The sequence below is a fragment of the Triturus cristatus genome, chromosome 4_1 (assembly GCF_964204655.1).
Source record: "Triturus cristatus chromosome 4_1, aTriCri1.1, whole genome shotgun sequence".
NCBI lineage: Eukaryota > Metazoa > Chordata > Amphibia > Caudata > Salamandridae > Triturus > Triturus cristatus.
In genome coordinates, this window is record NC_140585.1 from 558,018,599 (window position 1) to 558,043,138 (window position 24,540).

Below are 24,540 nucleotides of genomic sequence, written 5' to 3' on the forward strand. Positions count from 1 at the left end.
GGACAGACATGCATGTGGCAGGGGAAGCAACAACAGCAAATAAAGAGTAACGCAACCCTTACCTGATTCCTGTGTGGTTCCTGGGGCAAGGAGAACACGACACCTGTTAGATCATCTTGTATGCTGATTATTTTGGTCTTCACTATTTGGTATGCACGAAACAATGAGCAAATTACCCGTGAGCAAGGAGTGTGTGCTAAGCCCGTATGGTTTTTCTCCATGAGGTATGCTGCCTAAGAAGCATTCCATGAACTTACAATAAATCCACGTTGATCTGCAACTCATCACGAGTGCATGTTATTTTTCGCTGACTCAGCGGAGTAAAGAAACTGTGATTATAAAATGGAGCAGGGAGGCCTCCCCTGTATATTGCACCAATGTGAAAAGGACTTCAGGGTGACTGAGGCACAAGGAGAATATGACGTATTTATTTATAATCAGACCAACCATCTCCTCTCTTAATCCATCTCCTTGCTCTCGCCGCTGGGTGGAGTTTACTTCTTCCAACCTCCAGCCACTCTACTATTGCTCCCCTGCCCTTCCCATCCATGTATGTTTTTTTAATTAATTTTTGGGGGGACCCAGCAGCTGTAATTTGCTGCCACTTTCTTAAAATGTGCTTTTGTGTGCAGTTAATTCCTTTTTTTTTTAAAATGTACAACTTGAAAATGGTCGTCCGTCATCTTGGAACTGTTTATTAAAAAAGTGAAAATGGCAGATCTGCCTTGATGCATATGTATGCATGCTTCATCAGGTATGTGTGCATGATTCCTCATGCACCAGTGGCGGCCAAGAGTGGTTGGCGGGTGGAGGCCGGAGTGGGGTGGGTGGGTAGGGTGCGGGGGGGAGTTGGAGGGGAAGCGAGCAGGGAGTTTGATAATAAAAAAGAATAAAAGACTTACCTGGTGCTTTTGGCCACCTTGCCGTTCTCTGCTTCCAGTTCCTGGTCCCAGCAGCCTCTGGGACAGCATCACAGACTCTCCATCCAATCTCCGTGCTGCTCTCAAACATGAGAGCAGCGTGGGATTGGCCTGAGCGGGCTGGACTAATACTCACTCAGGCACAGAGAGTCTATGCTGTTTATCCAACCCAGCTGGATTGTAGAAACCTAAGTGCGCATGTCAGTTTTGCCAGCCTAAGATGGCGGGCTAAACTGGCACACACACTTAAAAGTGCACCTACCACTCCTGCTACCCCCTCCCATGGCCCAACCATGCCCCTCCCTGCACACGCTGACTCGGCCAGCAGCTTAAAGATAAAAGGATAATAAAAAATCATTTTATTTTTCAGCTGCTGGCTCTGAGCCAGTGGGGCAACACTCCTCTGCCATTGTGTAGCAGCCGCCACTGTCATGTACGCTTCACAACATATACCCACTCATACATTGTAACGTGTGCATGTGCAGGAATCTTCAAGATTCCTTTTATAGGAAACCCTTTCCAAGTTTGTCAAACATGTGCCTTGACACATGAGTTCACATGCTGTTGCAAACAAGCAATGACAAAGGCAGTAGCTCTGATATGTAAAGCCCCAACCTATTGACGTTGCCAGTTCTTGTAGAAATCTGGCTACCTACATAGATCTCAGCTGCAAGTATTACTTTTTCCAACACAGAGCTTAAGCAAGCTAGATAAAGAAACAATGCACCCCCTAAACTCTATTTAATAGGTAGGGCCTTTGAGGGTCTTCGTTTATTTACATAATGTTTTGGAGGTATCCAATGTAATGGTCAGATGTTCTTTTTGTGTTTACCAAAAAATATTTTATAAATAATATGTGTTTACACACCGTTGAAAGCTTTTGTCTTGTAGAATACAGCATAAGGTAATCATAGCATAATACTTCAAAAGGATGCCTAGTATACATTTTTATGACATGAATCCAGGGAAAACGAAATATCATATAAATGAAAGCTGTTACAAAAACTAGCCTTTCAAACTATTTTTCCAAATATAAAATAAAAGTGGACCCAGTCATCAGGCAATCACCGTTGAAATATATGACACCTATTTTTATGTGATCTGTTTATAAAAATTCCGTACAAAAGTTTACACTCCCCCCTTGTACATGAAACAGTGTCTAAATAGATAAAGTAACAAACAGGCTGTCTTCCAACATGAAGCGCATTTTTAGAGGCTTTTGCTAAAGCTATAATTTACATACTGCCCCAGGAGGCCAAGTCTGCATATCTTTGACAGGCCTTTGGAAAAAGCCAGATTATTCACGCAATACAGACAAAGCAAGCTCTAAATGGCACATAAAAGGCAAAGAAATAAAGATGCATATTAAAATAACAAAATAAATCTATGGCGTAGCATTTAGTCATCAATTTTCAGTTCCTGGGCCATTATTGAGAGACAGGCCATGACTATGTCCAAGATATGGCCAGGTGTTGTTCACAGCACGTCGTCTCCTTCTAGCTGTCCTTTTGCACAGGGAACGCTCCTCGGTCTGAAATTGCTCTTCCAGCCTTTTGGTTAAATTAGATGTTGTAACGTTGGTAATGGTAGGATGGGTCGAGCCCATCATAGTGCCACTGGCGCCACTGCTCGACCTGCTCACGGGTCCTCTCTTGTTGTTCTGCAATTGAAATATAATAGAAATGAAGGGCAGACTATTCGGGTGAGTGTAGCACGAGAGACCCAACTATAATACTGTCCACTGAAGTACTTCTTTGAGCCTGTGGGACATTGGCCCTGCTCACTCAAGCTGCCCAATGCTACAGCGTGTGCCATTAGATAGCTTTGGATGAGTTATTTACATTGCATGCTTTTCACAAATTTCAGCCCCAAACGAGGAGCCCCCAAACAATTTGTGTTGTTCTTTTTCACGTCACAAGTGTAATGCAAATCACTGCCCCTGTTGTAAATGTTGCCTTATGTTTTAACAGGAATGCAGTAACAGGTTCCAATAGCAATGATCTTAAAATAGAAAATCACAAATGACTCTATATATCAAATACCAAATTGTTCTTCGTGTGTTCTTTAACACCTCTTAACGTGTTGGTTTACTCCTGCATTAATTCCCTTGGAGTTTGTTCAGTAAGACGAAAACATGCAAAATATTTGCGCCTCATATCCAATTGCACTGATTGTGCACCTGGCACGATATTTCAGACCTCACCACACCAGCTTAAAAATATTAAGTAGGGAGAGAACTTGTGGAGAATTTATTTATGCCAAGTGGTTTTATGGTTTTTATTGGTCAGGCATAAACTGGCACAGTAAGGGCCTGGTTTCCAAAATACAAACATACCTAAACCATCAATATTAAACTTAAATTGGGCTTATCAAGCAAGGGACATTCAGCTCTTTTTGTCTTTTCTTGCAGAAGCGCAAGCAAAGCAGGAGTTGTCTTTATATTCTATGCACCTGTTGTGGCAGAGGGTTGGGGGGCAGAATTGGCAAACCAAGGACATTCAACTTGACTGTCATCAAACTGTAAGTGCTGGGTACCTGCATTTTGTTATCTCATCATGCCTTCGTTCCTTCAATGGTGTGTTCTTTATTTCTTTTTACCTTATTCTGTCGTGTGCTTCCTACATGGGCATTGCCGTTTTCCCTATGTTAGCCAAACGATGCACGTTATAGGCCACTTTTGCTTTGCACACATTACCAAAGCATACGCTTGTTTTATATGCCGCATTGTATCTTCACATATAGCTAGCACACGTTTTTTGTCTTTTTCCTGGGATTTAGTCTGCAAACTGAGCTGTATGGTGGCCATCTCAATTAGTTGGGCAGGCTTTCAACCTCCAACAGCCCCACGGAGTAAGTAACCATTGCAGGGAAGGATTAAACTCTGTCTTGTTTACACCTAAGGTCTGCCCGCATTTAAACCGGGTGGGCGGACCATTATGGTGGCGGCCAGGATACTCTGTAGCCATTGTGACAGAGTATCCTTCCCTCCAACATATACATCAGCGCCTAACCCTTCCAGGCGGCTTAAATAATCTGCACTTTAATGAGTTCTTTGTCTGGTCACTGCAGTTTATGCGGCACTCTATCTTTACTGCTAGAATTCCCTTGGAAACAAGGCTAAAACAGACTCAAAGGTTTTACTACCTTGACTCACGAAAATGAAGTGTGTTGCCTGTTGAACTGTGGCTTGATTTCATGGGCAAACGTAACGTGCTACTTTTCTGAAAATTTGCTGGGGTAAAATTCATTTATTTAATTTAATGAGAGCAAACATTTCCTACTTTAAAAATGTGCCTGAACACCAAACCAGAGAAAGTTTTGCATTTTGTTATACTTCGCATTTTTTCATGGTGGTGAAAAAGTGACTGGTAGTATGCTCTTCGTAGAGATTGCCTTTGCTTTATTGTGGGCATTGCATCTCATTTCCTGCATAATGGAGATGTTTTGTGAAGTGCTCTGTTACATTTGGGCAAGGTTCGGACAGAAGGAAATATTGTAATAGAAAAAAGCTACTAGATCTATACACAGACTACTTCAGCTTAAATCAGTTCAGAAACGTATATCCAATATAAATCTGAAAAACAATAAACATTAAAAGGCACTCACTAAATGTGAGTGCCTTGTTTTTCCAGTTTTTTCTTCTCCAAGGTTATTTCCATTTCTCGCACCTTCCACCCAAATATTGTGTGCTTACCCATTTAAAGGACAAATGTTGTTTGTCATCTAATATTTAACTACTTCGATTCATATGGCAGCTAAAGATTTACTGTCTGTAAATTTTAAACTATAGAGTATGGTTTGTATCAATATATTCCCTTTCTAAAATAACCTGAAATTTGAGGCCTTTCTACACTCACTTCATGGACTCTAATTGTGCAAGCTGTGTAAGCTGCTACCAGCATCCGAACAACCACAAATATGCATTTATAGAAGAATTTTCATGCATGTTGAAACACGGTTTGAGGAGCTTAAAGCTGGTCTCAGTTTAATTGGTGTAAAAACACTGACACTTCTGCGGATAGACACTGCACTGGAATTCTTTTGGAAACTAGAAAAAGATTGCTGTTCTTAGAAAAGGAATTATGGATGATCAAGCACTAATCAATGCAAAATAGTTTTAAAATGTGTTAGAAAGAACCATAGCTGAATTCGAAACTATTACCCAACAAAAGAAACTAGACAAGATAGTCAGGGATATAAAGATTTACGAGACTGAAAACCGATCCCTACCTGTCTGAAGACTACTGTCAATAAGAAGGAAGTGCTATATTTACCAACAGAAGTCGCTATTAAGGCGTTTGGTGCCTTTATTTGACGTTCTGACACTGAGCAACAGCCAGGCATCTGGCTCTGGTTCTCTTGTAGCCACTGGCCCTTCTTTTTTAGGAAGAAGCCGACTGGGTCAAGGTCATACAGGATGAGGAGGCAACCCAGGGAACAGAGGCGGAGACAGGGGCACAGGGAAGGTTATTACCTACCAGATGCACACGGAGATGGGCAAACCCGCACACAGAGGTACAAGTGGTAGAAGATACAAATTCAATGATACACAGTCTAGACATGGCACCCATCTTTAATCTATCTAATAACATTTAAAACCCCCTGAATTGTCTGTGTGTAGCCATGGGCTTAGTTTTTTACCCACCACGAGACCTGATTTTTTGTCTCCACTGAGATAAAAATGAATTTTTTTGTGAAATTACATTGAGGAATTTTTTTTTTGATCCCTAATCCCTAAATAGAAGCAATGGACAGCAGGGCTATGCCTCCATCCAGTTTCTTTCCCATCACATGTGATCCCTACAGGGATCTTTGCTTTTGAAAAAGCACTAAGGGGCATTAAATTAACAGCGTAGGCAAATACATTACATTTCACAGGAAGAGAATCAGGCCCCACACACCATGAGATCCAACTGGGATATAATTATTAGACTTGCTGGCAAAGATGGTGGATTGTATTTCCGGACACCCAGGCGTATAGTGCAGAAGTCATTAGAGAACATGTACTATTTACAGCCTTCTGAAAAACCACAAAGATTTGATGAATCCACCAGGTAGGCCCATATTATCGGGCTGTGGTCCTATTCTGGAACCCCTTTGTCAATATGTGGATTTATTTGTGAAACCATTTGTCCCTAGGACAAGTGCTAACATTAAGGGTTGTGTGCACTTTGTACAACGCACTGAGGACTTTCCCTAAGTCAGTAGATCACAGTTGTTAGTGACTATACATATCCAATCGCTTTCCACTAACATACAACAACATGAGGCTCTACAGACCATTATTTGGCTATTGGAAACCAGGGAACACCTGGTTTTGCTCCCCTCTGCCTTCGTGGTTGAGTTGACGAAAATCTCATTGGCCCGCAAATATATTCAGTTTCAGGATGCCTTTTAATTCTAGAAAAATAGGTGCGACAATGGGTGGTGGCTTTGCTCATGCCTGGCGAATCTGTTTAAGGACAGTTATGAACAGCAACACCTGTTTACTGACACTAATCCTTTTATCGACAATATCATCATGTGATACCATACAGTGATCAAGGTTTTTATTTAGAATTTTAATGAAGGTTCACTGGATTCCTTTTTTTCACTGGATGAATTTTCAGCCTAAGGGCATCCAGTTCACTATAACCCACAACACATAGACCAACTCTTCTAGATCTCACCGTCAAAGTCGGTGACAAAAGGCTCTTTACCACTTTTTTCCATAAGCCTACTGAAAGGAATTCATTACTGTCTACTCAAGTCACCATTTTAGGAGCTTGAGAGATAATCTCCCGTTCAGGCAAGGTTTAAAGTTACATAGGAACGTTTCTATGAAAACTAATTCCTTTATTGAATCAGCTCAGTAGATTGAGAAATTGTCTGCACAAGGCTATCACATCACAGTGCTTAAACAATCTGGAAAACGGGGCTGATTCACTCACAGAGAACATATTTTGGTCCCATAACTAAGAAAAAGTACTGATCAAAGTCTGATGTTTGTTAGTACATTCATGGTGGACGATTAGACTATTGTTAAAGGGATCTCTAATTAAGTAGGAAGCCTATTTTATCACACAACTATTTTTAACACTGATTTGTTTTTGTTTTTAAATTCAACTCTTATCTGTTTTCAGCAACTTGCTGTGCAGTACCTATTCTGGCTTGTGCCCTTATTGAGACTATTGAGATGGTTGCACATATTCATGCTAGGCCTCGTCAGTGTCTTAGAGGACATAGACGTGCTAAGGGTGAGTATCCTTTGGGATCTCCTTAGTGCCTATTCGGATGACACCCAGCTGGTTGTCTCTTTTACTACAGACTCGGATTCCTTAACATCCACCCTTGGACCATGCCTGGAGTTTGTAGCCAGTTTGATGAACAAATCCTGTCTTAAGCTCAATGGAGCTAAAACAGAATTAATGATTCGGAGGAACAACAAGATCTGGGCTGGCCCATTGGTCTAAGCCATGTCTGCCCCCCAGCCCCTAAGGCTGTCATAAAACATTTGGTAAGGTTGCTCGAAGACACCCATACAATGGAAGCCACCAAAATTTCAACCAGTTGTTTTGGATTGTTGCAGATGTTACGTACGATTTTGCCCTTGCTCCCCCAGACCTCGAGGCGGGTGGTGGTTCAGGCCCTCGTTCTTTGCCGTTTAGATTATGACAATTCACTCTACCTGTGGTCTCCTAAAAGTGTCACCCAGAATCACAAGTTGTGCAAAATGTGGCTGCACGCACATTACATTCCTAGATCCTAGTCAGTCAGTCAGGAATTGAGAGATCTTCATAGGCTCCACATTGCCCCAAAAATAGAATTCAAGGAATTGTGTGTCTCCCACCGGGCGATACAGGGGCAAGGCTCATCTATCCTACGACAGTTTTTAGCCCACCATATCCCCAATAGATCACTTCAATCCTCTAACCCTCACCTGGCTACCGTCCCCACTATTAAAAGAGCTAGAAGTGGTGGGCGGTCCTTTTTTTCAATGCAGCTAAGCTTTGGTGTTCTCTTCCTCTGGCCATCCGAGTCACAGACGAGTTACGTTTTTGGAAAGCTCTTAAAACCTGGCTCTTCACATAAAATTAGTGCCTGATTACTAGTTTGGCGGCGATGGAGCGGGGATGCACGCCACGGCCCTGCTCCAACACTGCCAAACTCGACCCCCGGCTGCCTGCCAGATTAGGAGCTTTCTCCTGGTCTGGGGGCAGTCCTTTGGCGTTCCCACAGCAGAGGCTTTCAAAATGGCACCGCAATGGGAACAGCAAAGCCCGTTCCTGCAAGGCATGGACTGTAAAATCCATGCTGTGCATGAAACGGGGGGTGCATGCACACAGGGGGGCACACATTTGTCCCCGCATGTATCCCATGGGCCATGAGGCACCATTTGCCCCTGTAGGTCCCCCTTTGTTTCCTCACCACCACCCTAACAAATGTGGTCTCTCTCGTGTTTAGGGTTGCAGTGACCGAAGTGGCATTGCCAAGCATACTGCTGCCTCAAGACCACCACGCCAGCACCAGGGATCGTGGATCCCTGGCGGCTATGGTGGTTCACTCACAGTCCGACCGCCATACTCCTAATACGGCAGTCAAACCACTGGTGCAGCGGTCTCTGACTGCCACTGCACCTCCACCACAGGTTCGGTAGTCCATAATCAGGCTCTTAGGGGGTTATTAGGATGGTGAAAGGACCGCCACCGCCGGGCCGGCGATGGTGGTCCTTCCGCCATCACCAAGTGTATTACCCACCGCCCAATTAGGATGGTGGTGGGCACCGTGGCGGACGCAAAGTCCATCCGCCGCTTCACCGCCAAAGGCAATTGCACCGTTTGCCTGGCGGACAGTGCATGGCCACTAAAATGGTGGCTGTGCCTAGTAGGCACCGTCCACCAAATTAGGATGGGGTTAGAAAAAGGCCTTTCCATGGTGGCTATGCCGCCATGGCCAGGCTGCCAGGGATTGGGTTTGGGGGCCCGTTGTGGGCCCCTCTTGTTTGGAGGGGTGCTGCTGCACTGGGGGAACCCATGGTACCCCTCTGCGTGGTAGGCATTGCGTGGTGCCTACCACGCAATGCAGGGAAATCAAGTGCATGCCAATTTGGCATTGCTAACGTTGCTGCATCCAGCATCACCGTCTGCAATGTTGAGGGCCCGGGATGATCCTGCCAGTATGGTGGACACATCCTAATATGTGTGGTGGACCGCCGCACGTCTGGCTGGCGGTTCTGGCACCACAGTGATGGCGGGCAAACTGATGTCTGCCCGCCATCGTAATGAGCCCCTTAGTCTCTCAGGAATCTGCCCCGTTCTGTATGGTGCAACCTCTCCCTAACAAACACTGGGATGTCTCAGAGTCGCCATGCGCTTTACAAATCTTATAGTATAGTATTAGGTGTTTATAATTTCAACACAACAGCAATTGTTTTAACATAGACTTATGAGATCCATTATTGTTCTTTGCTAAAGGTTGCTAGCTATTCTTTTGTCCTGAGAAAGACCTGTTCTAAATTATATTGTGGGTCGAGACATCAATGATTTTTGCTTGATCACACATGAATTGCAGATAATATGTCCTTGCACTGCTAAATGAGCCATAATTGTGATCAATGTGTATATATGTTTCTGGGCAGCCATAAGTTCTTCACTGTTAATTTGCAATGCATCTTCATTTGGAGCACCCATCACCAAAGTGTTTTGTTGCTTATTAAGACTGTCTTGCCCTTACTACATGTCCTTTTCAGCATACAATATGCTCTTCGTTTATTTAATTGGAGAGTTGTTATAGCACTTAGTAAGGCTCCCTAATGTATTAGTGTGACTAAATGAATCCGAAAGAACACATTGCATATTGATACTTATGAGCACTGGCTACAAATCTTTCAGTGTCGCATCAGATTTGTCTGGTTACCAAAAACAGGAAATAATATGGGGGGGGGGGGGGTAGAGTATCCCGCCATTTAATTAGAAGCCACCATGTTTTTATAGGAGCCTTATTTCATAAAAGATTATTATTAGGTGCCAAACATGCCACTCACAGACTACTTCAGAGTGCAGCAAGTTAGAGGAAGAAAGGCTAAGCAAGGGTAGGAGAGAAAGAGTGATGGATGAGGAGGGGGCCCCGAGGTGCCTGGTATTTCACTGACATTCCTGGTGATGAAACTTTCCTGAATTAGTCGCTGTACCAGGATTGAGTTTGGAATCGTTCCAAGAATAGTCGGTGCGGTACTCTAATTCTTGCTTTAGTTTAGACTCCTGTCCGCTTGTAATCTTTAAGAAGACCGAACCTAAGAGAGGGGTTTCTGGATTTCTCCAGAATTGCTAGTGGTTCTGTTGCTCCCTCAAGAGTTGGGGTTAGCTTTTTGAAAGCTTCTGTGCCTCAAAACCTTGGGTTTTACAACCAATAACTTCACAATTTAATGAATGGGACTGCGAGTCCTTACTCACAGCTGAGTTCAGAATGGGGGCTAGATTTCAGTTGAGAATGAGTTTACTTGGAACTTTTGGACTCCTTACACTTCGTGAGCTGTAGAGAGCACCTTAAAGGCCACTCTTGGCGGAGCTGGCGCCCAGTGTGATGCTTCTATAAGAGGCAGCATGCACTCGGTTTCCCTAAGGCCTTGTGTGCATCTTGATGCCTGGATGGGACCAGCTGAAGCTCAGTGCTTCTTGGAGATGCCTGTGTGGATTCCGATAGAGTGGTCCAGACGCGATGGCATCCCGTGATGATCACTTTGTGGCATTAGCTTGGCATGAACATCACTTTGCTGATCATCTGCAGTTGGAAACACGAAATCCTGAAACTAAGTTGATTTTTTAGAGGAATTCGAGATCAGGCTCGAAAGTGACCCCTGGGTTTCTAGCTGTCCTGGGGCTGCTGCTTCCCCAGACCCTTAGAGTGGGGCCCGCTATAAACGGCCCTTTAGTCGCTGCCCCATGCCAGCGCAGACTGCTCTTCTCATTGATTTTTGACTGCCAGAGACAGGTGGAACAGCGTCCCGCCGGCTCGGCTGCACATGAACTGTCTGGCACTGGTATACACCTGAAGAGGCCTCCTGCTGGCATTACACGTTTGTCGTTTACACCCCCACCCAGGATTAAGATGCCATATTCCATTTTAGATATACCGGATGGCGCTCTAGTAGTGTACAGTCTTGTGGGTGATCACCACCTGGCTGTCTCACCTATGAGTATGTCTGTCATTGAGGTGTCTGCTCATCTGAACCACCCGAAGCCCCGCTGCCTGTCCCGAAGTAGGGTTATGTTTTTTTACTGCAGCATTTGAATTTGCTGTATATCTCCCTTCGAGGGGTGAGAAAGGTCAACCAGTACTTGGACTGACTATGCATACCAGCAGCCAGGTATTTTACCTGTAGACTCTTATTTTTATTTTGTTTGTGGTCGTGCAGTAAGCCATGGTGTGGTGATGCATTTATTCTGCGCTGGAGTAATGGTGTTTATGAAAGCGGCACTTTTTGTATGAGGCTCACTCATTGGTGGTCGGGTTCAAAGGCTTGTTTGAAGCGTTAATTAGAGAGGGCTTTCATCCATGCCCACTCACTCCTGAGCATTCATTCATCCACACCCAGTCATTCATCCAAATGTGCAGTTACATCCGTCAATATCTACCTCCCAGCTTTCATCCATCGCTCCTGAATGAGGCCACAGATCCATCCATCTGTCCATCCTCATACACAAGTATCCATTCTTCAGTGTGGGTCTGTGTGTGTGTCGCCTGAGTGTGTTATCTGCATGTGCATCCAAATAACAGTATCCCAGTGCAGGGCTCACCATTGCAACAAAAATGCATGCACTTCAAATTATGGCCATGCCCCTGGCGGTGGCAATACTTGTTTCTAGTTAGACTGAATGCCCGAGGAGCTCAGTGGATAGCTTTATCTTTTTGCAAAGGCTTCCAATAAGAGTTCAGACTCGCTCACTGAGCCCTAAGGAATGCGAGCTCACTCACCTGCTCTGTTTCAACTACATCTGTGTGCTCCTTCAAGAAATAGGGGGGTGAGGTAGCAGGCGCGGAATGGTAATTGGCTCACTCTTTTCATGTACCTGAGTATCTCGTGGAGATATAATACACAGGCATCACTTTCTCGATTTCATTTCTGATAATGTCGGAATGTTTCTTTATGCTCGGGGGCTTTCATATACTGGAGCGCAGCTGTTTCCGCTGCTGCACTTTACACAAATAAGTTACAAAATAGAAACACGAAGTAACAAGCATTTGCAATGCAATAGGTCTCACAATTGCGAGATTTTTAGCTATTTGCATTGTAAATGACAATGCCTTTATTTGTGTTTAAAAATCTATTGCATTGCAAATGCTTTTTGTTTACAAGCGCCCCATGCTGCGCTTTCAGTTAATAGAGGCCACACCTCTTTCTTTAGGCGAGCTGTATCTAAGGTCCGCGGCCACAATTAAAGAGAAAGAGAGGTATGGGGCGCTTTTACCAAAAAAAGCATTTGTATGTCAAGTGCATGGTGCGCTGAATGTTGCAGGAAAGCATCTCTTGCCTGCAGCAGTAGGAGAAACCATTAAAGAAAATAGTGCTTACAGAGTAAAAGAAGACAAACCATGTAACAACTGAAGTAAAAGGGCCAGTCCTCAGGGGAGGTCACAAATGAAGACAAGGCGGTACAGAGGAGGGACTAACAAGCCTATTAACGAATCAGAAGCCTGCATATACGAAGGACAATGACACAAGCTAATGACAAATATGGGCAGAGAGTGGGCAGGGCTTCAAGTCCATACTCCAACACAGCATGGCTTGCAGAGCGGCACAAGCGCTGCCCAGGCTTGACCTAAAAATAACACGTGGCAGAGCAGAGTAGAGCAGAAACAGGTTTCATATAGGAAGGAAGGACAACCCTGATCTTCAAGAATTTGAACAAAGAGCGAAAGATGGTTCTAGTGCTTCTCGTTAAAATGGCTGTTTACGTGGGTTGTTGTCTAGGTTCTGAAGAGTTGATGGTGGTCTTGGTGGGTAAGCAGTTAGGAACACGAGGCATTCCAAACGGTACCCCTATGACAACTCATGCGTGACTCCCATATCTGTTTCTTCATTTATTTTTGGATTTTGTTAAACAAAAGCAGAATACAACCGTATGCAAGCACACAATGACAATATCAACAAAGCATGATAGAGAAGATATGCTCCCTCCGCTGAGGGAAGGGACATAGTTACCAAAGAACGTATTGCCTTTCATCAACATGCTTTGAAGTGGCTCAGCCAGTACTTTAAACAAGCATTTGCAATGCAATAAGTCTCGCAGTTACGAGAGTTTTAGCTATTGGCATTGTAAATAACAATGCCTTTTATTTATGTTTTTAAAACAAAAATAAAAGGCATTATTATTTGCAAAGTCAATAGCTCAAATTCGCGTAAATGCGCGACCTATTACATTGCAAATGCTTGTTGAATATTTGCAGTGTAGGGCTTCGCGTGATGCTGAAGGGAATACTGCATGGCTATGTGTATTTGTGGTTCACATGCCTCCAAGTATCCGGGATATTCAGCGTTTAAATGACAATACAGAAATGCCGGTACTCACTATTAAGAGTACCTGCTTGCTCCTGAGAAGTGCTGGTACTGTCCCATTAATTGTATAGCAGCAGTGCTGAGAAATGCAGTTACTCTCTCATTAAATGTATAGCAGCAGTGCTGGAAGTGCAGGTACTCTCCCATTAAATGTATGGCAGTAGTGGTGAGAAGTGCAGGTACTCTCCCATTAATAATATAGCAGCAGTGCTGAGAAGTGCAGGTAATTTCCCTTTCAAATTAAAAAGTACAGGTCCTCAGTAACGGGCAGTACCTGCCTATGTAAGGCACTGGGGATATTGCAGTGTGGGCGCACTGCCCATGCCTCTGTATTCCTTTCTCCCAGCAGTGCGTGCATACATGGGCGCGAGGGTCTCTTTGCGCGCGTGCGCTTGCGTGGCTGTGTGCACATGCAAGCCGCGGTGTCATAAATAATAGAGGCCGAACGCTCCGTGAACAAAACTTTTAAAGTGGGAAGGATTCAGATCCCAGAAGCAGGAGCCAGCGTGGGGTCGGCGCAGGTTCACAAAGTGGGTTGGAGTAAATCCTTCCACTCTCCGCGTGCAACTGACAGATGTTTTCCATTTCTCTCCCGCATATTTTTGTTTGTCAAGCGCCTTAGAATAAATTCTCTGTTCTAGCCGTAAACAGTTGACGAGGACTTGCCATAACAAGCTCTATTTTTTGTATTTTGTGTCAAGCAGGATTGCACTGTATCCAAAGTGCACACAGGGGAGCGGGAGGGCACATTAGCATCTGCCAGAATCACACATCATGTCTGGGGCTGAGCCAGTGACACGAGCCCAGATTACCTTCAGGAAACCGCAACAGCTAATACAACTCGTCCCCTTATCACAGAGATTGCAATGTCCCAGAGTGCACAAGGGGAATATTTGAGGAGAAAAAACTCAAAGTTCATCTTTCAACAGTGAAAATAACACTTTTGAGGTATGAGGCCTTTGCAAAAGGGCATAAGCTTTTTGCCCGAAATACATTTCCTTCCTTACTATTAATATTTGTGCAACAGCTAGATCCCCAATCTAAAAAGGCCTTCCCGTTAGTGAACTACATTCAACCCCTGAAACAGGAAGTGACATCAGAAGAACACAGGAAGTCTATGCTGCAAAGCCATTACAGCAGCAAAACACGCAAAGTCAAATGATAGAGCCCCTTAATTTTCAAAAGTTGGGCTGAAACTAGGTTTGTTGTATTAATCTTCAACTTGTACCCAGACAGTTACTGCCGCACACAAGTAATGAAAAATCCCTGATTCCCATTGGAGCTTAGCCTTGTTTGAGATGGGGGTGCGGCGACAGACGGTGCTGACAGCGATGTAAACCTGAAGGTTTAAGGACATTTGGATTTAGATTTTTAATTCTCGATTACTATTTATTGTAACTACAACATCAATTTGATTGGCAGCTCACTGCAATAGAACTCTGAGTCATCATTGCTTGCATTTAATATGATATCATATTTATGCATTTCATAGCCACTTAATGCATGTGTAAAGGTAGTCGGAAACAAGCCGGGCGCAAGTGAGCTCCAGCTCGCTATGCCCTGAGACGGTCAGCTCCGCGAGGTAGGCCCCCACATGCTATCCTGGGAGGTGTAAAAGTGGCGCCGAACAAAACACGGCTTCTTTCATTTACTTGCTTCCCTGTGAAATGGGTCCAAAAAAAAAGAAGCCTGCGAGTGGTGCGCACGCGCCACAGCGAGACATGTGGTTTCAATTATCGTGCCTATGTCTGGGCACGATAATTGAAACCACATGACGGCTGGTGCGCGTAATAGACACCAATAGGCCGTGGGCGGAGCAATGCGCCCGCCTTTGGCCTATTGCGTGCTCTCTTTGTAAAAAACACGCACGCAAAGCCCAATAGCCTGCCCCAAAAGGAAAAGCACACACTCGTGCGTGTGCGATTCCTAGATCCGTTTTCAAGCCCCCCTACAAAATGTCTCACGCTGCGCGAGCAGGTCTGCACCCTGCAACGCTAGGCGCGTGACCTAAAAACATGTAAAAAATAAATGTTTACATATGAAACGTGTTGATTAATAAACAACACGTTATAACAATAAATCATGTGAGAAAATATCCACTTGAGAGGAGTAACCGCAGAGGAATGTTATACATCTACAAGTTTAAGTACAACATGTGAGAATTTAAACTGACCACTTGGGGCTTGATACAAAGATAATGCAGTCACGAGATAAACTTTTGCATCGTCTGGTACCTCAACCCGGTTTTTCGAGCATTTGTATACCACACAGACATTGGTAGCTATCTCTATTTTAGGGTACTTAATCACGGGAATATCTCACTTAAATGTATGCGAAATCAATGTGTTTGTGGTTTGAGTAGTATAATTCAGACCTATCTCATTTGTAAAGCAATAAAAGGTGCCCGGGTGGCGTTGCCAATCCCAGCAAGATGGCGGACTTGTGATTCCTGAGCTACCTCACCCGGCTGCCTTTCGCTTGGCCCACAGTGCCCTAGTAGTGGTGCCTAGTCCTGCCTAATCACTCCCCCAACAGGGCACCACTCCTAGCACCTGGCAAGGAGGTTCACTTCGTCCCACAAGGCAACAACACCACCGCACGGCGCCTAGGCCCCTGGGATCAGACGAGGCGTGGAGAGAGACCGCTGGGCCATGTGGTCCAGGGCTCAGTGCCCCCCCACCCACAGGGGCTGTTCGCTGCCGCCCCACACACCAGAGGACAGCTCTGACTGGTGTGGGTCCTGAGCGGGACCAGGGCCTGTTCCCTCTGACTCACACCTCCACACCCTGCGGCTGCATCCGGCCTCAGAGGAGCGACCCCGGAGAAGTGTACTGCAGCATGGGTGACAACCAAAAGGGAAACACTGGAAGACTACCGCTGACTCCCCCGCGATGCTTCCAGGATCCACTGTGTCCCCCAAGAGAAGGACCAACATATGGCACCTTGGCCCAGAGGATACGGTGAGGGGTGGTTAGGGACTGCGAGGCACCTCCACTGCCCCACACACCATAGAGCATCACTGACCGGCGTTGTACCTGATAGGAGCAGGGGCCCATGCCCTGCTGAACCCTCCAGTGACCATAACCAGCCTGGGGACAACACGTCAGAAGGAGTGCGGAGACTGTTGCAGGATCCCTCATGGCACCAGGAGATAGCACCCCCAAGATTGCTGCTCATTGCCCTTGATGCCACTGTTTTGGTAAGGGGGACTATTCCCTGATTAGGGGGTTCCATGGAATGGCCTCCTGCAGTGGGCGACTTTAGGGATCCACTGAACTGCATCCCCACAGTGACTTCAAGGCTGGCCTTTGCCCCTGAGGTGGTGGGGGAGAACACTTGTGGACTCCCTGTACACTACCACACCGATCTGTTGGTCCAGTCACTCTGTTCAATACCTAGATATTCAACTTACAAGAGCCACAAAGCGAGGGGTTCTTACAGAGCTTCATGAACTAAGTCCGTGCAGTTCCAGAGCTATTGAAGACATTCACTTGGAGGTGGCCCCCCCTGCAGTTTCAGAATAGTTTTGCTGCTGGTCTGCACCCGAGGGCTCTTTTCAGGCCCCCGGCTTCAGTTCTCACTACTGAAGCCTACATACCGCCACATTTCCCAGGACCAAACCCCAGAGAGCCCAGAAACCTGTGCAACCCGCTGCACACAACATAACATCCAGCTTCAGTCTTGAGCCTTCAAATCCTTTGTCTCCTTCTGCATTGCTGCCTTCACAAGCATGGATGGAACCTGCAATCTTCTGTGCTCAGGTAGATGGGCGCTGGGTCTCAGACACCATGTTTGGTGCCAAGCCTGTCCCTCAGCACAAGCCCAGGTCTGGGATCCCTCCACATGAGACTCCACTTCCATGGAGAAAGTGGGCCCTAGGCCATTGCTCCATGCTTTGATGTACAGCAATTGGGCAGTGGCCGAGGGAAGCCCTGGGAATAGGCATGCCCCTTTATCAGTTTTTATTAAGGAAGGAGTCGCTATAAAGATAGATCGGAAGATGATTTATGATCCTTTTGAATGAATATAATTCAAGACTCCCATGTAATCAAGGCGGCATCCCTGTGTCAAGGGTGTCATCTTTGTGTCAAAGATGTCAGTGTACATTTTAAGCTATCTGGAAGCAAGAATCTCAATATTTTTTTGATAAAATTCTTTGAATAGACTATCATCGCATACATCAGAGGGGTGGCGGTGTCTGCCATCAGAAAATCATCCCAGCAGGACGAGTGTAAGCCTCAGGCAAACAAGAAAGAGACCCAGGATGAAAATGTGCAGTGTTCTTACCCCATCGGTCCATTTCTCCTGTCAGTGGAACCTGCCTCCCTCGTTTATCCTTCCTATTCTTCCAGCAGCGGAATGTGATCCGTCTGCCTCTCAGCGCTGAGTGCTCTTGTCCATCCTGCTCCCCCCAACACTGTGTCTATAATGCTTTCTATTTCATCTGGTATCTTCAGTATAGAGGATGACCTCTTCCCCTTCAGTTTTTTCCTCATTGTAGTGAAACCTCTGTCTCACTCCTCCAATCTCGTCACTGCGAAGTGCTTTGTCCATAATTTCTCATATGTCCTGAATGCAGCATATGCACTCCTTCAGTCCGGTGCAGCTTACCTCCGTCCCGTCCCTCTTTCTTCCTCTTCCACCAACAAAGTTGCTCTGTCTACTTACTTGCCCGTTTGTCTATCTAAATTGGGCTTCCTATTTAACTGTATCGATTTGTCTATATCTACTTTTTGGGTTCCTTGTGCAACATGCCCTCTCCCACCCCTGGAGTGAAGGTGCTGTACCTTCCATCCTTCTTCATGTCACTCAGTGTAGTTTACACCGATCTCTCCTCTAATCCCCGCAGAGCAGTCCACTCTCGCTCATCTGATGTCCTCACGTCTCTCTATAGTCTACCTCCCTTTGCACTCTGTCTCCCTCTCACCACTATCTACCTTCTTTAATCTCACTCACTCACAATGGGGTGGCCATTAATCAAAGGGACCCGCAATCCTCCCTTCTGCAACTTCCTTTCTCAACTTGTCCCAGACTACTTGTGGCAATTATTTGGAAGATTTCAAATTGTTAGCAAACCTACTTTGTCTTGGTCCCTGGTGTCCTAATCGAAAACCTGCTCGAAACCCCCGTTCCAACATCAAAGTTTCCTCTCTATGCTAGCCTTGAAGTCAAGATGTCAGTATTAATTGGTGCAAAGCCTTTTTTGTCCAGGTTGGTTTTGTCCACCTCTCCCTCTACTGTGTCGACTGAAACCAAAATCTGCCTGCTCCTCAAAACATTGAAATCCTGTATGTTTACCTCCAAATTTCACACATTTTTTTTCCTTAGTTTTATATAGTGCAAACTTGACCCTGTGACTTGACGGGTGCGCTTTACATGACTACCAGTTGCGTTACACAAGGACACAATAATCATTTTTGTAGGCATGGGGAGATTAAGTGATTTGCCCAGAATCACAGGATGTTGAGTGTCAGTGCCAAGACTCAAACGTGGTTCCCCAGATTAAAGATCGACCGCCCTAGCCATTAGGCTACATCCTCTCCCATTCATGCTTGGACTTGCATGAATTTCTAGGGCAGTGTCCTCTGTTGGAGCTCCAGCATATTATCATATATATAAAAGTAAAGAAGAGGGTGGGCTGGATGCAAGAACTGGTGACCATATGGAGATTGGTTGATTTGATAAAAACCTGGTGTTATAATTTAACCTGTTGGTACATTCCTCCTCACCCCTCCCCTGCGGTCCACTTGGATCCATCTCAGAACCCTCAGGTGAAGGCTGCCTTGGAATGTTGAGAGGCAGTGCTTCTGACAGAGTGAGCCTCGGACTGGCAAGCTGAAGGTGCAGAGATTTCTACTTTCAAATAAAGGACATCACTCTTACCTCCTGCATCTGTAATTACTTTATTTTGGCGACGAGTTTCGGAATGCTGTGACAGGGACAGAGCTGTACCTTCCCCTGTTGATGTTCGTCTTGCCAGTCGCCTAGAAGAGCATTTTCAAGTCTGGTTCCTGATTACTTCGGGTTCTACATAGGACCTTTCAGACTGTCTTCATTACTCCTCCCGATGGTGAGTTAACCATTCAGCATTGTTGCGCTAGCGCCTACGGACTGGATTGAGTTTGTCTCTCTGTGGGAGGTGACTTGGTGACACGCTGTGTTGTTCTGATTGGAATCAGACATTGAGACATATGGTCCCTTCATCGCAGCTTCTGGCAGCCAGGTTTTTCGCATATCCGATGCCGGCGTTGCTGTAATTGGCAATGCGTGGGAAACCTGCAGGGGGACGTCCTCATTGAGCTTTCAGTTATCCCGGTCGATTTTCCTTCTACATCGAATCTAGGGGTTTACGAATCTGCTCCTTTCTCAGCGGAAATAAAGAAGGGAAGGTTCGGAGTTGCTGCTTTCGTGTTGTACTCACTTAGTGGAGCTGCACACCTCTGTCACCTCTTCTTAGTGGTGGCGGGGCTCCAGCATTTTCATCAGTCAGCGGCTCTTGTGGAATCCCCTCACGGCGGCATTCTTTCTCAGCAGGGGTGTGCGCTCATTGAGGGAGCAGTTTAATTTCAGCAAAAGCAGTAGGTATCAGCGGCATTTCACATCAACTGTAAGCTTTTAGGGGGCTGCGTTATATTTGGTCGGTGTTGAAGAACCATTCAGCGAGAGGAGATTGCCTCCGATTTCCTCACAGGAAGTTCCTGCCTTCAATACAGTACTTCCTATGCACAGTGTAATGAGGATTTTCGCTACCATAAAAAGAGGACTACAATCTCCATTTTGAAGCTGTGTTGCAAAATGTCTCTGTTTAATCTAATTGGGACAGACATATGCAATGGTATGAATATTTATAATGGTACTTTTTGTTAAAAAAAAGACAAAGTTCAACATTACATATTTATGACTGAATTGTTCTAACACCTTTCCATATTTGCAGGACCCCACTGTTCTGCGGGCACATATTTTTACTGTACATTTTATTTACTTGTGTTTCTCTACAACCTAGTAGGCAACCATGGCTGGTGCAGGCATGAATCAGCCATCCCCCTTTTTAAATAAGGTAGGAGAGCCAGACATACCTTGACGGAGGTGGGAAGGTATTTTCAAATCATACCTCATTGCTATTGGAGGTGGTCATTTTTCAAGTATAAGAAAGCAACATATCCATCTGCACAATCTAGGTATTCAAGGGAGGAAAGTATTCGAGGACATCACAGGAAGGTTAATTGATGAAGAACCCACAGAGGAGGAAGTAGGGGTGGATGTTTATGAGTACACCTTGAGGAAATTAGAGTCCCACTTCAGGGTAAAAATAAATGTGGTCTTAGAGAGGCACAAGTTCTTCAATAGGGGTCAAAGCAAGGATGAGGAAGTCGCCTCATATGTGGCGGTATTAAGGGGCATGTCAGACACTTGTTAGTTTGGTGCTTTTACGGATTCCCTTATCAGGGATCAAGTAGTTAGATGCACAAATAATATGAAGGTACAGGAGGAATTGCTTACCAGGAGTCCCGACCTTGAAGAAGCAATCAGTATAGCCAAGGGCTTAGAACACACAGCATTGTGTATGAAGGAGATGATGATTTCTGAAGTGTTGATTAAAGAGAAAGGTGAATCGAAGGTCTCTCCTAGTGAGGAGGCTGTGTGTAAAGTAGGCGAAAAGAACAAAGAAGTTCACTGTATTAAACCAGATGGTTTCTTGTGTTTTAGATGTGGCAGTCCCAACCACTTGGCGAACAATTGGAAATGCCCTGCTAGAAATATAATTTGCAGGAAGTTAATAAGAGGGGGCATTTTTCAAAGGTATGCAAAGTTTTCAGTTCCAAAGTACATGACGTGACGTTTCGGAGAGGCAGGAATTGGGCTAAACTAGATAGGACATGCGCCCTTTTAGTACCACCCACAGCGAGCCCCTTTCGGGCATCTAGCACGGTAGAGGATAATTACATCACTTATCAGGAGTTCATTACGGATGCCCTGGATCAACTAATTCCGCTGAGGAAAATAAAAAACAGAAATAAAATTTCAGCACCCTTGTATAACGATGAACTGAAACAGTCAAGAGTACTGTGCAAAAAAGCTGAAAGGAAATGGAGGAAGGGGTACTCGGATGGGGACAAGTTAGTATTAAGGTCAGCACAGACTAGATATAAGATGCTTATCTTGGAAAGCAATGCCAATTTCTATGCCAAATCCATTGTGCAAGCACCCGACAGGACTAAAGAACTTTTTTAAATTGTGAGCGCTATTTCGGCTCCAACCTGTCTGGAGAATAAAGTGGAGGCCTCACAGGAGTTGTGCGACGAGATTGCCGCCCACTTCAAGGACAAAGTGGCAAAGATACGGCCGCCTGACTCTTCCCTGGCTATGTCAGATCTGTAACCAATCTTTGGAAGAAGGCTTAGTCCTGAAGGGTTGGAAGCAGGCGGTGGTATCCCCTTTAATCAAAAAGCCCTCTCTGGACCCGACTAACCTGGCTAACTTTCGGCCTATTTCCCTCCTCCCTTTCCCAATTAAGATTTTGGAAAAGGTTGTGAGCAGATCTCTTTCAGACTATTTGGAGGAACATCACTTGCTGGACAGGGATCAGTTTGGTTTCCGTCCCGGTCACGGGACGGAGTCCGCCCTGATAACCATGATGGACAACTTGCGGATGCGGGCCGACAACGGGAGCACCGCGGTTCTGGTGCTCCTGGATATGTCGGCCGCATTCGACACAGTGAGTCACCCAATTCTGCTTGAGAGACTGGAAGGTATAGGGGTAAAGGGTCGGGCACTGCAGTGGCTTAAGTCCTACCTGACGGGGAGACTACAGGTGGTAACTCTGGGGCCGTTTACTTCAGGGAAATCTCCCATAGTTTATGGGGTACCACAGGGTTCTAGTATTAGTTCCATTCTGTTTAATATATACTTACAGCCACTCTTTTCAATCATTAAAGCGTTCGGGTTGAGTTAGTCAATTATGCGGACGACACGCAATTGATATTCTCACTGGAGGGAAAACATGCGGTCCCCTTGGAACAATTCCAAAAATGCATGCGTCTGACTACAGATTGGCTGCGGAGAAACTCCTTGCAGTTCAATGGAGGAAAGACGGAGGTACTGTATTACTCACCGGCAAGGTTGGCCCTGCACTTGCCGGTGGAGTTCAGGCTTGCCCCAGAGGAGGCTTCATTGGCCCCGGCCAACACAATACGTAATCTTGGGGTCCTGATAGATAAAAACCTCCAACTGGACTCACAGGCAAGTAAGACAGCCAATGTGTGCTAAGGGTTACTACGGCTGTTACGTCGGATCCTTCCAATCTTGCCAGAGGATATGCGACCCTTGATTGTAAGGAGCACGGGACTGAGTAGAATGGACTATTGTAACTCTCTGTACTTAGGGGCCCTCATTACATTTTGCAGGGGCTGCAGAGAGTCCAGTCGGCCGCGGCGAAGCTTGTGCTAAACCGAAGGCGCGACTCATCTTTTACCCAGGATTTGAGAGAGCTCCACTGGCTGCCAGTCAGGGAAAGGGTCCTCTTTAAATCTCTCTGTTTGATCTATAGAGCAACACATGGGATGGGCCCGGTCCCTCTTCAAGAAAGGTTTACCTGGTATCTCCCCCAGAGACAGCTGCGCTCTTCCAGCGCAAATTTGCTGGTAAGGCCTAGATTCAAACGAGCCAGAATGGGCGGGAGGGCTTTTAGCGTGGTGGGCACTCGGACGTGGAACGAGCTACCACAGAGGATCAGACAGATTGAATCCTTAATTGAATTCAGAAAGAGCCTTAAAACATGGCTTTTTCCGAGAGCCTGATTGACCTGCCCTGCCTAATCCCTCGGTACAAAAGGGGGTGGTGATGGACGGAGCATCAGAACCAATCAAACACTCACACCCAGTCAACAGATCTGGGTTTGATCCATCACCGTTCTTTAGCCCACTCTGCCACCCCAGTTCAGACATGGCCATATGCAAATCAGTCTGACCCTGTGCCTCATGGGAACAGTCCAGCCCGAACTGCCAAGCCATGCCTTCCCTGGACCGGAAACAAGCTTCCTAGGACCGGTTTCTGGCATTTCAGCCGTCTTCAGCCAGGCTTGCTTGAATCCAGTGGCAAAGTGAGCAAGGGACTCACGTCTGAGCATACCCCGCCAACTTATGGCGAACAAAGCGGTACAAAAGGGGGTGGTGATGGACGGAGCATCAGAACCAATCAAACACTCACACCCAGTCAACAGATATGGGTTTGATCCATCACCGTTCTTTAGCCCACTCTGCCACCCCAGTTCAGACATGCCCATATGCAAATCAGTCTGACCCTGTGCCTCATGGGAACAGTCCAGCCCGAACTGCCAAGCCATGCCTTCCCTGGACCGGAAACAAGCTTCCTAGGACCGGTTTCTGGCATTTCAGCCGTCTTCAGCCAGGCTTGCTTGAATCCAGTGGCAAAGTGAGCAAGGGACTCACGTCTGAGCATACTCCGCCAACTTATGGCGAACAAAGCGGTACAAAAGGGGGTGGTGATGGACGGAGCATCAGAACCAATCAAACACTTACACCCAGTCAACAGATCTGGGTTTGATCCATCACCGTTCTTTAGCCCACTCTGCCACCCCAGTTCAGACATGGCCATATGCAAATCAGTCTGACCCTGTGCCTCATGGGAACAGTCCAGCCCGAACTGCCAAGCCATGCCTTCCCTGGACCGGAAACAAGCTTCCTAGGACCGGTTTCTGGCATTTCAGCTGTCTTCAGCCAGGCTTGCTTGAATCCAGTGGCAAAGTGAGCAAGGGACTCACGTCTGAGCATACCCTGCCAACTTATAGCGAACAAAGCGGTACAAAAGGGGGTGGTGATGGACGGAGCATCAGAACCAATCAAACACTCACACCCAGTCAACAGATCTGGGTTTGATCCATCACCGTTCTTTAGCTCACTCTGCCACCCCAGTTCAGACATGGCCATATGCAAATCAGTCTGACCCTGTGCCTCATGGGAACAGTCCAGCCCGAACTGCCAAGCCATGCCTTCCCTGGACCGGAAACAAGCTTCCTAGGACTGGTTTCTGGCATTTCAGCCGTCTTCAGCCAGGCTTGCTTGAATC

The 24,540-nt window shown here is 45.9% G+C and overlaps 1 protein-coding gene across 1 annotated transcript in view; it reads right to left on the bottom strand.

Annotated features, from left to right (window-relative positions):
- Positions 1-1,984: 1,984 nt before the first annotated feature.
- The window catches only part of UCMA (upper zone of growth plate and cartilage matrix associated), a 58,565-nt gene continuing 36,009 nt past the window's right edge, over positions 1,985-24,540 (bottom strand). Inside the window, exon 5 of the mRNA XM_085652879.1 lies at positions 1,985-2,580. Coding sequence (XP_085509005.1) covers positions 2,483-2,580 — 98 coding nt within the window. The 3' untranslated portion in view covers positions 1,985-2,482. The remainder of the gene's footprint in view (positions 2,581-24,540) is intronic.